Raw genomic sequence first — 13900 nt, forward strand, 5'->3', positions numbered from 1 at the left:
CGAGGCGACTGTAAATTGTAACGGTCATTTCTCCATGCGCGAGTCTTACCTGATTACCCGAAAATGAACGAGTCAACTCTCCGCAAGTCATTCTCCAAGTTATCCCTCAACAGTTGTGGTGTCGACATTCAAACGGAGTTCGTGAGCGAGGAAGTAATGGCTTCCAATGAAGCTGCCTTAGCGGCCGCCACGGCCACTCCCTCTTCCTCTGCGACTACTCCGGCAACTCGTTCACCCTCTCAGTTCCAGAGAAAAGCGAGGTCTACCCATTCAATCATTTCCCTCCCTTCCAAGGCCAAGAGGAGGTTGTCGTTTTGTGCGGAATCCGACATAGAAGATCTAGGCTGTCTTAGGAGTGCCCAGAAGAAGAGTAGAGTGACAGAGTCGCTTTTTCATCGATTTCGGAGCAAGACTGGATTATATGTCAGTGATGTTACCTCCACGGTACGATTTTTTTTTTTTTTTTTTGCTTTCTTTTTGGGTTTTGGCAAATGGGTGTGATTTAGTTGAAGATTTCCATGTTTGAATGTGGTTTGAAGTTTTCAGAAATGGTGATGAACACTACATAGACTCAGAGATCGAGACTGATGAATATGTATTAATTTATGACTTTGCTTGTTAACGCTGATTAAGAGCCATAACAATCTCAACGTTGTGACTGTTTTTGGTAAAATGTTAGCATAAGATAACTTGGAGAAGGCCCAAAATTAATATTGCTTTCAAATGGTTGCTTTTTCTTTGCTATAGTGTGAAATTCATGTTCACTGACACCGTGCTCTCTCTAGTTTCTTGCTGGAGAGGTTACTTGTTATGTGCCCAAAAAGAAAAAGAAAAAAGCTGAGCACTATGAAATTATCATAATTAAGTTGCCATTAATGGTGATAGTCTTGGGTTGTATGCACCTCCAAGGGCCAACGGGAGTGGTCCGGCCACCCCCTATTGGCTAAAATGGGGTGAGCAGTCACCATTTTTTTTTTATTAATTTATTTTTTATTTTTTTTATTAGTGAGACAGATATCCCATTTGTAACTCTAAAATTTTTTCTTAAAAATCCTAACCATGAACTGAATACTTTTCGGTCCAAAATGGATTGGAAATGATTCGGATCCAGGTACAAAGTTAATGTCAAGCTTAATATGTTGCATTTTGTTATAGGAAATTCTCTAATGTGAATTTCATTTTCAAGCGATTTAGTCCGTTCAACTCGTCGAATTTGAAAACATCAAGCGATTTAGTTTTCTCACATTCATTCTCATTTCATGCTTACAATAGGAATGGTGCGAGAAACAAAAGGAGTTTGCTCTTCTGTTTCAAAAGCAAAAGACTGATGCTATGAGAAGAGGCAGAGCTCGCCATGCAATACTTGAAGAAGAGGTATGCATTTAAGCTCAATATTTCACATTTTCTTACTTTATTTTCCCTGGAAAAAAAAATTGCTGTAATATTCAACCAAATACAACATACAAAAGCTCAATATTTCCCATTTTGGTCAGCAAACTGATCCTGATCCTGTTTCGATCTGTTTCTGGGCAGGTTGTGAAAAAAGTGGAACTTCAAGTCAGATCAGCTGAGGACGTATGGGCTGTGAGGCTTATGAATTTCATAATTCAAGCAAATCAATTATTATTTGAAGGATTAACTCGCGAGCTGCCATTGTAAGTTCAATCTTTTGCGGCTGTCTCCTAATTCCATTTCTAGCTCCTCGTGGTTTAGGCATTAGCTTACATTTTACTATGTACCAATTCATTTACAAGTCATAAAAGTAGATTAAAGTTTTAATGTAAGAGAAGTTGTTTTGAAAGTGTCATTAGAATAGTCCTAATCAATTAGTGCTTTGATATGTAAAACCGGTAAGTAAACAAACGTTGAAATAGTTAATCCCGAGCTTTATTGTTTTTGCAATCAACCCCTCTAAAGTTTAAAATATCCCAATTTAGTATATTAAACTTTTTAAAAAGTTTGCAATGTTACCATTCCCGTTAGGTTTTGGGGTTAAATCCGACGGCAAATGGGTGGAACGACCTTTATACATCTATAAAAATTTATATGGGTAACTTCACTTTAAACTCCTGAATTACTACGCGATTTGACAAGCCCCCCTTCCGAACTTCAAAATATCTCAATTTGAACCCTTGAACTTTTAATTGCAGTCAATTTACCCCCTCCGTCAATTCTTTTCATTAAAACTCCTAAAAAGACAAAATTACCCTTCAATTTTCTTTTTATTAAAAAAAAATAGGAAAAAAAAAATTGAAAAAAAAGGGTCACAAGGTGGCCCAACGTGGGTGCCACCTTGTGATTTTTTTTTGTTTAGGGTTTAGGGGCCACCTTGTGATTTTTTTTTTTTTTAAAAAAAAAAAAAAATTACTTGAAATTAAGGGTAAATTTGGAATTTTATAAAAAAGTCAGGGGTATAAACATCATTATCTCACTTTTAATGTTTAAAATCTGACGGAGAGGTTCAAATTGACTACAATTGAAAGCTCATGGGTTCAAATTGAGAGGTTTTGAAGTTCCGGGGGGCTTGTCAAATCGCGTGGTAATTCAGGGTGTAAAGTGAAGTTACTATAAAATCAAATATATTCTTGCCTTTGGCAAAGCTTATAGTGTTTTCTTTTTTGTACATTTTTCTTTATTACCTCTCTTTCCCTTGCCAATGGACTATACATCAGGATAGGCTTTGTGGAAGGTGTATGGATGGTGGGAATGATTGATGAGGTTCGGATGCTTTTAAATGAAGCTGATAGAAGTGCAATCTTAGTAGAGACAAAGACTCGTTGGAGTGAAACACCTCCTGCTGAACCACAGCAAAGAAATGGAAGGTATGCAAATTACAGTGGCTTTCCCCTTTCAAAGTGATTGAGATGAGCAACTGTTAGCTAATGCATCAACAAAATCATTACATGAACATTTTTCTATTGGCAGGCTTCAATTGATGTGCTACAAGTATTTGTGGGACAATTTAGTAGCTGATAAGTTCCCCTCTACACAGTTTTTCAATTTCTTTTCCTTGAATCGTTATTATATCTTGTCCGAAGAAATCTGGAAGAACAATACAAAGTCAGGGTTTCCTGGAAAGGTATAGATCCTCTCTGTCTTCAATTTCTAGTTACCCCAGTCTAGAAAGTAGGGTTTCCCTTTATTTGGTTTATTGTTATTGATTGATCATTTACTTTATTAGTAATTTCACTTTATGCCTCTGAATTACCACCCTATTTGAGAAACCTTCTTTAAAACTTTAAAACCTTTCAATTTGGACCCTCGAACTTTTAATTACAATCAATTTGAACTTTTCCATCAATTTTTGTTGTTAAAACTCTTAAAAAGACAAAATTACCCTTGAATTTTCTTTTTATTAAAAACAAATTGAAAAAAAAAAGGTCACAAGGTGGCCTGTGGGTCGTGCGTTTTTTTTTTTTTTTTTTTATAATATACTTTTTTTAAAAAATTTAATTTGAAATTAAGGGTAAATTTGAAATTTTATAAAAAAAGTCAGGGGTATAAACGTCATTGTCTCACTTTTAACGTTTAAAATCTGATGGAGAGGTTCAAATTGACTGTAATTGAAAGTTCAAGTGTTTAAATTGAAAAATTTTAAAATTTGGGGGGTAAGTTTACCCCTTTACTTTATAGAGGCCTGTAAGGCATCCTAACACTTTTTCTCAAATTCTTTTTCCCAAATGATCTGAATGCCACATTCATTTAAGAAAAAAAAAAAAAAAAACAATATAAATCTATTTATATATTGAATGGATCAGAGAATTTGGGAAAAAATATTGGGCTGTCTAGCATTATCCTTATTTTAATATATATATATATATATATATATATATATATATACCAAGAAAATGGGATGAATCTATACACAACAGAAAATTGGTGAGCAATACAAGAGTCAAAGGTAAAGGGTTTTGGATAATTACTGCACCAAGTCATGCATTCATTGTTTGTTCTTTTTTTGCTTTGGCTGTGCAGACCCTTGATGAAGTGGTGAGACATTTTAGACAAACATGCAGCATGCTGCCCCCTGCCCATGACCAGCTGTTATTGAGGTAATATAAGTACACAACAAATGTCGGAGATTTCTTTATAGAAGAGTGTTATACATAGTACTCTTAAATGTTTAGGTACAAATGCTCACTTGCAAAGTACATGTAGCATCTAATAGTGATTTTCACGGCCACATTAAGGGTCTGTTTAGGTCTGCGTTTGAGGGGCATAAAAGTGCTGCTTTTAACACCTAAAAAATCCGTTTGAAGAAAAAGTACCAATTTGGTAAATAAATTAAAAGCGCTTTTAAGAGTTCAAAAAATTCATAACTAGCCAAAACACACTTTTGATAAAAGCTTAAAAATGAAGGATGATTTAGCTCATGAAACTACCTATGCATATATATTAGTTGGACTTGGAAATACACTTTAAAAGATTTTGATGGGACGATATGAGCGATCGGAGTTAATCCAATATGATACTTTTGACCATCAAATTTGGCTTACGTGCCTTAAAAAAACTACAAAAATTTTTTGTAATTTTTTTAACGGTCCTGATTTAATTTCAAATTTTTCATGAACCTGAATGAGTTATGATTCTCATGTAATCTAGTCTGTCTGGTTAGTTTTCCATTAAATGGTTTTAGAAAAAGAGAAACTCTTCAAGATTTCCACATTTCCATCATGACTGAAGTGGCAATGACACTTTTGAAACTATGGCTGCAATTATTGCCATATTGTTTGTGATTAGACGAACCATGATGATCCACACTAGCAAAACTCACTAACCATACTAAGGATTTAATTGTATAATCTCAACGAATGTTTCTTCATTGAAGAATTTCATAATGAAATGGAAAATAAAGAAAATAGCAGAAGAAAACAAAATGGAGACAAATAATTTTTGGGTGTTGGAGGAAGAACACAATAGAGCTACACTATATTCTTATTTATAGGAGAATTAGGGTAGGTAAAGATAAATCAAAATGATTTTATTAGAAAGAAACAAAGATATCATATATTCTAACATTGATTTGGTAAACTTGGAGCAGATATGAATTCCAAAAGGATAACAGAGTGCTTGGTGAAGATCATTGTCCATATGATTATGATTGGGTCAAGAGTGAAATTCATCGTTGTCTTGAGTTTTGGGTGGGAGGGCGGAAGGGCATTGCACACCAGAGCGTTGGAAATGCAGGTTTTGTCAATTTGCTAAGTTCTGTCCCTCTCAACCCAAGCCTGCAAGCTCTACAGAAGCCAATCCAAATAGTACACCGAGATAGGAGAAAGCACTGAGCTCCTATGCTGTTGGTCTACGCTGACCAGAGCCATATGCCATTGGTCCTTTTTTCTGGGATATGGTACAATAGTCAATAGTGTATTATATCTATATCTTTTATTTGTGCACCAAATGTATCTCTTACCATTTTATATTCATTATACAGGAATGAGGGATAAAGATGATTTATTGTTGTAAAATTTATTAGCAAATTGTATTTTTTTTTTTTTTTTTAAAGATTATTACATTTCTCTTACAATTATATAGCTAATTGCAAGATACGAGGACTTCAAGCTCAAGGGGTCTAGCCTCTGCATATTGCTTATAAAAATTGTTATTTGATGATTAGCCTCAAGGAAATTACATTACTTTTATAGAATAGAAAATAAGTGTAATCCTAGTACGAAGATGAATGAATGACTATAGAATGTTTTTCCTTTCAAAAAATAAAAATAAAATAAAGTACGAAGATGAATGAGTAATCATAATCCTGGTAGGAAGAGGAATCCTACCATATAGTAAGGAAATGACTTATTATTTAATAATAATAATAATAATTGAAGGGTTCCTAACATCTCATACTTTTAAAGACAACCTTGTCCTCAAGGTCGATGATTAATCAATTCAAGGAACAAGGGCGGAACCACCCATTGGCTTGGGGAATGGAGTCCTCTCCATTTCCTTTGAAATGGAGAGGATCGGGTTAGTACAATTTAGGAGGAAAAATGGACTTTTCAATTGAAAAGTCCATTTTGCCTAACCGGTTCAAGGAAATTGAGAGGATCCTTTTGGTTTTGGTTGGCTGGGCTAAAAGTTCTAGTTCCGCCTTTGCCAAGAAATTGGGCCTTTAGGGTCTCAAATGGCTCCTGGGTGACATCTTTTATAGTTTGAGAATGTATGTATATTTTGTCAATATTTTTAGTAAGTTACACACCCCATAAAACTTGAACCGTGACCTCACCCTTCACCTCCTTATAAAATAAAGGGAGCAAGTTTGTAAAACTACTTCATGGCTTCTCAAAATAATGTTTTGACTATGTAAGCACTCACATTTGGCTCAACAAAAATAGCCAAAAGGACTCTACGTATGGCTAGTCAAAGTAGCTAAAAGTTTATTGAGCCGCTATAGTACTTAACAAATTTCCTGGGCATTGTAATTCAACAATCCATAGCTAATAATAATAATAATAAAACTCTAATATTTCTCTCTCCCTTTGAGAATAAAGAAAGTAGATAAATAAATAATAATTACAATAAAAAAGTAAAAATTGATAACTAAAATGCTGAGTCGAAAGTAAATGTTTTTTAAAAAATGAATAGATATAAAATAGAAAAATATAATCATTTAGCTAAACATTTGCTATGCCAGATATGAATGGTCTTAAGGCATTTTGTATGAAGAAGAATGTAGGACTCACAAAATTTTTTTTTTTAAAAAAAAAAACTCGTGATGTGTAATTATATTTTTAAATCAAACAGTTAATATTGTTAACCTATTTAAATTGTAACATTTCTTTTTTTTTTTTAAAGAAAAAATATCAGACAAAGAGAGTGGGTTCGATTACTTTTTTTAAGCTGACAAGGCAATAATCCATTGGACCGGAGACTGGGTTCAGCATAGCTCACTGTAGACGACCAGTGCTCTTCAATTCCCCAAACCTTAAAACCCTGGTAAGTTGGAAATCAGACATTCTTCTATGCAGTCATTGCATAAAACCCCCTCTTTGTGTCCACCACTGAAAAATGGCCAAATCTGCTTGGAACAAAGTAAGAACATTTATGCAACACACCAGATTATTTCCTCCTAATAATCAAACCTCTCACCCGCATGAGGACATAGACAGCACCTTCAGATTGCATCACCTGCCTGGCTGCCCCCACCGGAACCCACCGCATGTTGAATAATAAACTTAATTTTAACATTTAGTTGAGTCTTTTCATTTCATATTTTCATATGTTACTAAGTGTCTTTTCATTTTATATTCTGATCATATGTTACTAAGTAAGTTGAAGAGGTTGTGTCTTTAGTTTTTCAAAAGTTATTTTACATAGGAGTTACATCGGAGTTATATGAGATGTAAATGAATGAAGTTATTATGAAGAAGTTAGAAGGGTCATTTATATCCTATAAATACCCATGTAAGCAAGTAATTTTATTAAGATGAAAAAAGTTGAATATTCCTCTTCCTATTTTGTGTTATCTCTTAGTGAGTGTTATTTCCAATTTTCAACAAAGTGGTATCAGAGCCACAGTTTCTTGATCCTAGAGAAATGGCCAATTCAACCTTCACATTTCAATTCCCTCACCTTTCCAAAGACAATTTTGATAATTGGTGCATTCGCATGAAGGCATTGCTTGGATCGCAAGATGCTTGGGAGATTGTAGAAAAGGCTACGATGAGCCTAGTGATGAAGCTTCTTTGAGTCCTAATCAAAGAGAGTCTTTTCAAAGACTTCGAAAGAAGGATCAACAAGCTCTCACTCTTATTCATCAATGTTTGGATGAAGCTATGTTCGAGAAGGTGGCGAATGCAACAACCTCCAAGCAAGCGTGGGAGATTCTTCTAAACTCCTATCAAAGAGTTGATAAAGTGAAGAAAGTTCGCCTTCAAACATTAAGTGGCGAATTTGAAGTTTTGCAAATGAAAGAATCCGAGTCGATTGCTGATTGTTTTTCAAGGGTGTTGGCCATAGTAAACCAAATGAAGAGATATACAGAAAAATTGGAAGATGTTCGAGTTATTGAGAAGATCCTCCGTTCCTTGCAACAAAAATTTGACTAATTGTTGTAGCAAGCTATTGAAGAGTCAAAAGATTTAGAAACCATGAGTATTGATCAACTTATGGGATCTCTTGAAGCCCATGAAGAAAGGCTCAACAAGAAGAAGGAAGAGCCATTGGAGCAAGTTCTAGCTACAAAACTCTTTTTCAAAGAGAAGGAAGAAGAGCAAGAAATGAGTCAAAGAGGACAAGGACAAGGACGCGATCGTGGCCGTGGTAGAGGAAGAGGAAGAAGCCCACTTAATTGGAACAATTACGAAGAAAGAGGTCAAGCATCAAGAGGACAAGGATGAGAAAATAATTGGAAGCAATATGGAAGAAGGTATGATAAATCTCAAGTTAAATGTTATAATTGCCAAAAATATGGTCATTATGCTTGGGAGTGTAGAAGTGATACTAACAATGTTGAAGAGGAAGCCAATTATGTTGAAAGTGAGGAAGCGGAGCCCACTTTGTTGCTTGCTTATAAAGGAGAAGAAAGAGGAGAGAAGAACTCATGGTATCTTGACAACGCGGCAAGCAACCGTATATGTGGAGAAGAAAGCAAGTTTGTCTAGCTTGATGAATTGGCGAGCAGGAATGTTACTTTTGAAAACTTGTCAAGAGTTCCAATAAAAGGGAAAGGTACAATTTCAATTCGCTTGAAAAATGGAGGACAACAATTTATTACAAATGTTTATTTTGTTCCACGTATGAAAAGTAATATTTTGAGCTTGGGACAACTCTTGGAAAAAGACTATGAAATTCATATGAAAAATCGTAGTCTTTTACTAAGAGATGACAAGAAGAATTTGATAGCCAAAGTTCCCATGACAAGCAATAGAATGTTTTTATTAAATCTTCAAACGGATGTGGCTAAATATCTCAAGACTTGCTTGAAAGATTCATCTTAGCTTTGGCATTTGAGATTTGGGCATGTAAATTTTGGCGGATTAAAATTGTTGGCACAAAAGAGGATGGTAAATGGCTTGCCTTTTATCAATCAACCGGATCAAGTACTTTGTGAAGGATGTCTTGTCGGCAAACAGTTCTGGAAAAGCTTTCCGAAAGAATCTACTACAAGAGCAAATGAGCCGCTTCAACTTGTTCATGCGGATGTTTGTGGTCCAATTAAGCCATTTTCATTCGGTAAAAATCGTTACTTCCTTCTTTTCATTGATGATTTTAGTCGAAGGACTTGGGTCTATTTTTTAAAGAAAAAATCTCAAGTGTTTGAGGTTTGCAAAAAATTCAAAGCCTTTGTGGAAAAACAAAGTGGCTATTGTATTAAATCCTTGAGATCTGATAGAGGAGGCGAATTTACATCTAATAAATTTAAAGAATTTTGTGAAGAAAATGAAATTCATCGCCCTTTAACGGTTCTGAGATCACCACAACAAAATGGTGTTGTTGAAAGAAAGAATAGGACAATTCTCAATATGGCTCGAAGCATGTTGAAGACAAAAAGAATGCCTAAAGAATTTTGGGCGAAAGCTGTTGATTGTGCCATATATCTATCAAATCGTTGTCCTACAAAAAGCCTATAGAATAAAACACCATAAGAAGCATGGAGCGGAAGAAAGCCAAGTGTTTCTTATTTGCGAGTTTTTGGAAGCATTGGCTATATACACGTACCAGATCAAGAGAGGTCCAAGCTTAATGATAAAAGCAAAAGGTACATTTTCATTGGCTATGACTCAAGTTCTAAAGGCTACAAGTTTTACGATCCAAATTCCAGCAAAGTTGTAATTAGTAGAGATGTGGAATTTGATGAAGACTTTTGGGATTGGAGCATTCAAGAGAAAGAAAAATATGATTTCTTTTCTTTTCTTGGAGAAGAAGAGTCAAGAAACGAAGAGACCACTACACCTTCTCCATCTCCAACAAGTCTTAGTACACCATCGTCATCATCTTCAAGTGAAAGTTCTAGTGAAAAGCCACCACACATGAGTAGTTTTCAAGTAACAGAGAATTTAAATGATGATCTAAATCTATTTTGTCATTTTGCGGATTGTGAGCCAATAGGTTTTGAAGAAGCGGTAAAAGATGAAAAATTGAGAAATGCCATGGATGAGGAAATCAAAGCAATTGAAAGAACACATGGGAGTTGGCGAATATTCCAAAAGAACAAAAACTCATTGGAGTGAAATGGGTGGTCAAGGCAAAGAAGAATGAAGAAGGAGAAAGAGTGGATCCAACAATCTTCAAAAGTTTAGTTGGAAGTTTGAGATACTTGACATGCACAAGACCGGATATTCTCTATGGAGTTGGGCTTATTAGTCGCTATATGGAGTCACCTACCTCATTTCAAGGCAGCTAAAAGAATTCTTTGTTATTTCAAGGAGGCTAAAAGAAATTAAGTTTAAAAGGGGGTGTTGAATAATAAACTTAATTTTAACATTTAGTTGAGTCTTTTCATTTCATATTTTCATATGTTACTAAGTGTCTTTTCATTTCATATTCTCATATGTTACTAAGTGAGCTAAAAATGTTGTGTCTTCTAGTTTTTCAAGAGTTATTTTACATAGGAGTTACATGGGAGTTATATAAGATGTAAATGAATGAAGTTATTGTGAAGAAGTTAGAAGGGTCATTTGTATCCTATAAATACCGATGTAAGCAAATTATTTTATTAAGTTGAAAAAAGTTGAATATTCCTCTTCCTATTTTGTGTTATCTCTTAATGAGTGTTATTTCCAATTTTCAACAAAGCGCCACTCATCTTAGATTGCGACGCCACCACACAGCCCCAACTTCCACTGCCACCCATACTTTGAGAAAAACCAAGCCGCCGTGCCGGATCTCTCTCTCTCTCACCGTAGATCTGATCCCACCACAACCACCAAGCACAGCCCACCCATGCCCGGCATCTCTGAGCATCACCACTTAGAGCTACTGAAGAGAGAGAGAGAGAAAGACTGAGAGAGGGAAGGAAAACCCACAAGGCCAAGAAGGGCAGCGCTGGTCGAGAAGATCTAGCATGGCGACTGAGAAGACTCTGAGAAAACCCACAAGGCCAAAAAGCCCAATCCTGCTTCCGTCCAAGCCAACCCCGCCACTCGAAGCTACCAGAGAGAGAGAGAGAGCGAGAGAGATATTGGCCGGTGGCGGCATGGTTCTGCGGGCGGCGACAAAAATGGGCGAGCTAGGCAGCGGGAGTTGGCCGGCAACAGCTGATAGTGATTGTGTTAGGAGGGTTTTATTTTTAAGGATAAAATATGGTAGGTTAAATCCTTTGTTTTTGTCATGGGAGCTGCACAAGAAACTGCTACAGAAGAGATGGGAAGCTGGAGGAAAGGGAGCATGAGCATGACAGTTAATTCTGTTAAGAAGCATTGTTGCACGTGTATAATGAAAGGTGTTATAGTTAGTTGATGGAAGTTGTTACACTTAGTTGTAGAGCTGTTATAGTTAGTTGTAAACAGTTGTAAGCCTAATAGCCTTAATTATTAAGCCTATATAAGGCTGGTTAAGTTCAAGGAGGTATCTTTGAGAAGTGTAAGAACATTGTATGGAGATTAGCCATTTCGAATTGGCAAAGTTGATTCAATAAGAAGTAGTCTATTTCACTCTCACAGTCTCTCAATTTCATTCTTTCGCTTCTTTTTCTTTTCTATATCTGGTTTGGCAGTAACTTTCATGTTATAGTTTTGTTAACATACGGGTTTCTTGTTCTAAGCTGATGTGTCAGCTTCTGAATGGTGGTCACAAAACCCTTTATTTGTGTATAGAACGCATTGAAGTTATGCTCATCAGACATAGGAGGAGGAGAAGAAGAAGAAGAAGAAGAAGAAGAAGGGTTCCATGGCGCAAAACGGTAGCATAAGAGGTAGACGGCAGCCGAACATACTGGTGATAGGAACACCCGGGACGAGCAAGACAAAGACGTCGTCTGCTCTGGTAGAGGCCACCCAGCTCCGCCACATATGCATCGGAGATTTGGTGAGGGAGAAGAACCTGCATGATGGCTGGGATAGCGAATTCGAGTCCCACCTCATCAACGTAGACCTCGTACTTCCCCACAAACCCATCCCTCTTTCTATTCAATTATACTTCTTCAGTATTCGCTACGCTTAAATTCTGTTCTTTATGTTCATATGTTGTCATACATACATATAAGTATGTAGATACATGCATGGCAGTTCATTTTTCTTATTGAATCGAAAAAAATAAAAAGAAAAGAAATTTCAATGTTGGGGGTTAGATACTGTAGTTGAAGAAATGGTCGTGGAATAAATACATTAATAAGATAGGTTTGGGTTTCATTTGTAATGAATTATAAAATTAAAATGAATTGTTGGGTTCGAGTTGGAGGTACTTAAGAAGCATAGTTTTGCGACCACCTTATTCAGAATGTCTTGGTGAGTCAAGAAATTGGTGGGTTTTGTATGTTAAGGTTGTTTGGTTAATATGTTGTGGGTAAAAACAACTAATCTTTGTGAAATTTTTGGAACTACACTGACATTGCTGTTCGTTTGATGGAGGTATATGTTCATGTGCTTGATGATTTAATCAAATGGAACATCTAGAAATTCTATATCTTGTTTTGTAATAGTACAGAGAGCATGGATTTCATTTAAATGAAATGAAGTAATATATTTGCTTTTGTCATCCTTCCGTAAATGTTTGAATTTACCTTCTGCATGGTTTATGCTGTTGTACTGGTTGGAGGGATTTTATTTTATTTTTTTATAAGTAATTGAAGATATCAATAAAAGTGTAAGGCGCCGTAGCTACGCAGAATGTATACATGAGAAAATAACTTACTAGAAGGAGAAAAGAGAACAAGCAAATTATGATAACTAATCACTAAACGAGTAACGAGAGTTACTGTTCAAAGATACAAAGTATAAAAAAATACTTCCATTCTTCAAAACCATAAATTGGCAAGGAGTGCGTAAAAATCTCTCCAGCCATTATCGTTACGAAGAATGGACATCGTTATGTGAGTCTCCATGGGTTCTTTGAATGAAACAGGAATATGTAATTGACAACTCATAATGTATGATTAGCCAATGGTCTTCTGGACCAAATGGTGCATATCTTCCCCAAAAATAAGGGGTGGAGTTTGAGGTTTGGCTGAATCCTTTATGTGTGTGATTTCAAGGAAAAAATCATAATGTATATGATATGTGCATTGTATTGGTGAGATGTCCAATTACAGAGTGCTGATTTTGCAGGTTTGTTATAAGCTTGAGTTGAGGATTTGATGGAAGGAGGAGGGAACATAGTGGACTACCATGGTTGTGATTTCTTTCCCAAGCGATGGTTTGATCGAGTTGTTTTGCTTCAAACTGACAACTCGGTGTTGTATGATCGCTTGAGTAGGAGGTAGCGCCATCTTTACTTTTTTCCTTGTCACTAGATCTTTGTGTTTGTGTTGTTTGGTCCCTTGACCCTCAAAAACCATTTATGTGACAGCGGTTACACAGGGTCGAAGCTTACAAACAATATTAAGTGTGAAATCTTTCAAGTTCTGCTTCAGGAGGCAGAAGAAAGCTATCCAGAGGACATCGTGGTGGCATTGAAGAGCGATACCATTGAAGACATTACCAGAAATGTTTAGAGTTTAACAGAATGGGTGAGGAGTTGGCACCCTGCTTTCTAATCATAGCATCTCCTCTGTGTCTTGTGTTCCTTTACCATGTAATTGTCGTATTTAAGGGCGCTAGTCCTTGCTTGAGTAGGTTTCTGTACGTATAAGGATTTTTCTTTCCTATCCTAAATGTTTTAGAGTTTTTTATTTCATTGTAGTGAATAATGAGTTGGTTTCTCCTCTTTCCATGAAGATTAACTTACAGGATAGTTCATTCTCTTGTACATGAGATAGCTGGCCGGTGGAAAAAAAAAATGTTAGGGGGACCTGTATGTA

The 13900-nt window shown here is 35.9% G+C and overlaps 1 protein-coding gene and 1 pseudogene across 1 annotated transcript; both read left to right on the forward strand.

Moving 5' to 3' along the window:
- Positions 1-5472, forward strand: LOC132164596 (exonuclease V, chloroplastic-like; annotated as a pseudogene).
- Positions 5473-11832: 6360 nt separating this feature from the next.
- LOC132162738 (adenylate kinase isoenzyme 6 homolog) lies at positions 11833-13594 on the forward strand. The gene is made up of 3 exons (XM_059572965.1): positions 11833-12050; positions 13225-13359; positions 13450-13594. The coding sequence occupies exons 1-3, from the start codon at positions 11833-11835 to the stop codon at positions 13592-13594; spliced, it is 498 nt and encodes a 165-aa protein (XP_059428948.1).
- Positions 13595-13900: the final 306 nt, after the last annotated feature.

The sequence above is a fragment of the Corylus avellana genome, chromosome ca10, assembly GCF_901000735.1.
Source record: "Corylus avellana chromosome ca10, CavTom2PMs-1.0".
NCBI classification, from domain to species: domain Eukaryota; kingdom Viridiplantae; phylum Streptophyta; class Magnoliopsida; order Fagales; family Betulaceae; genus Corylus; species Corylus avellana.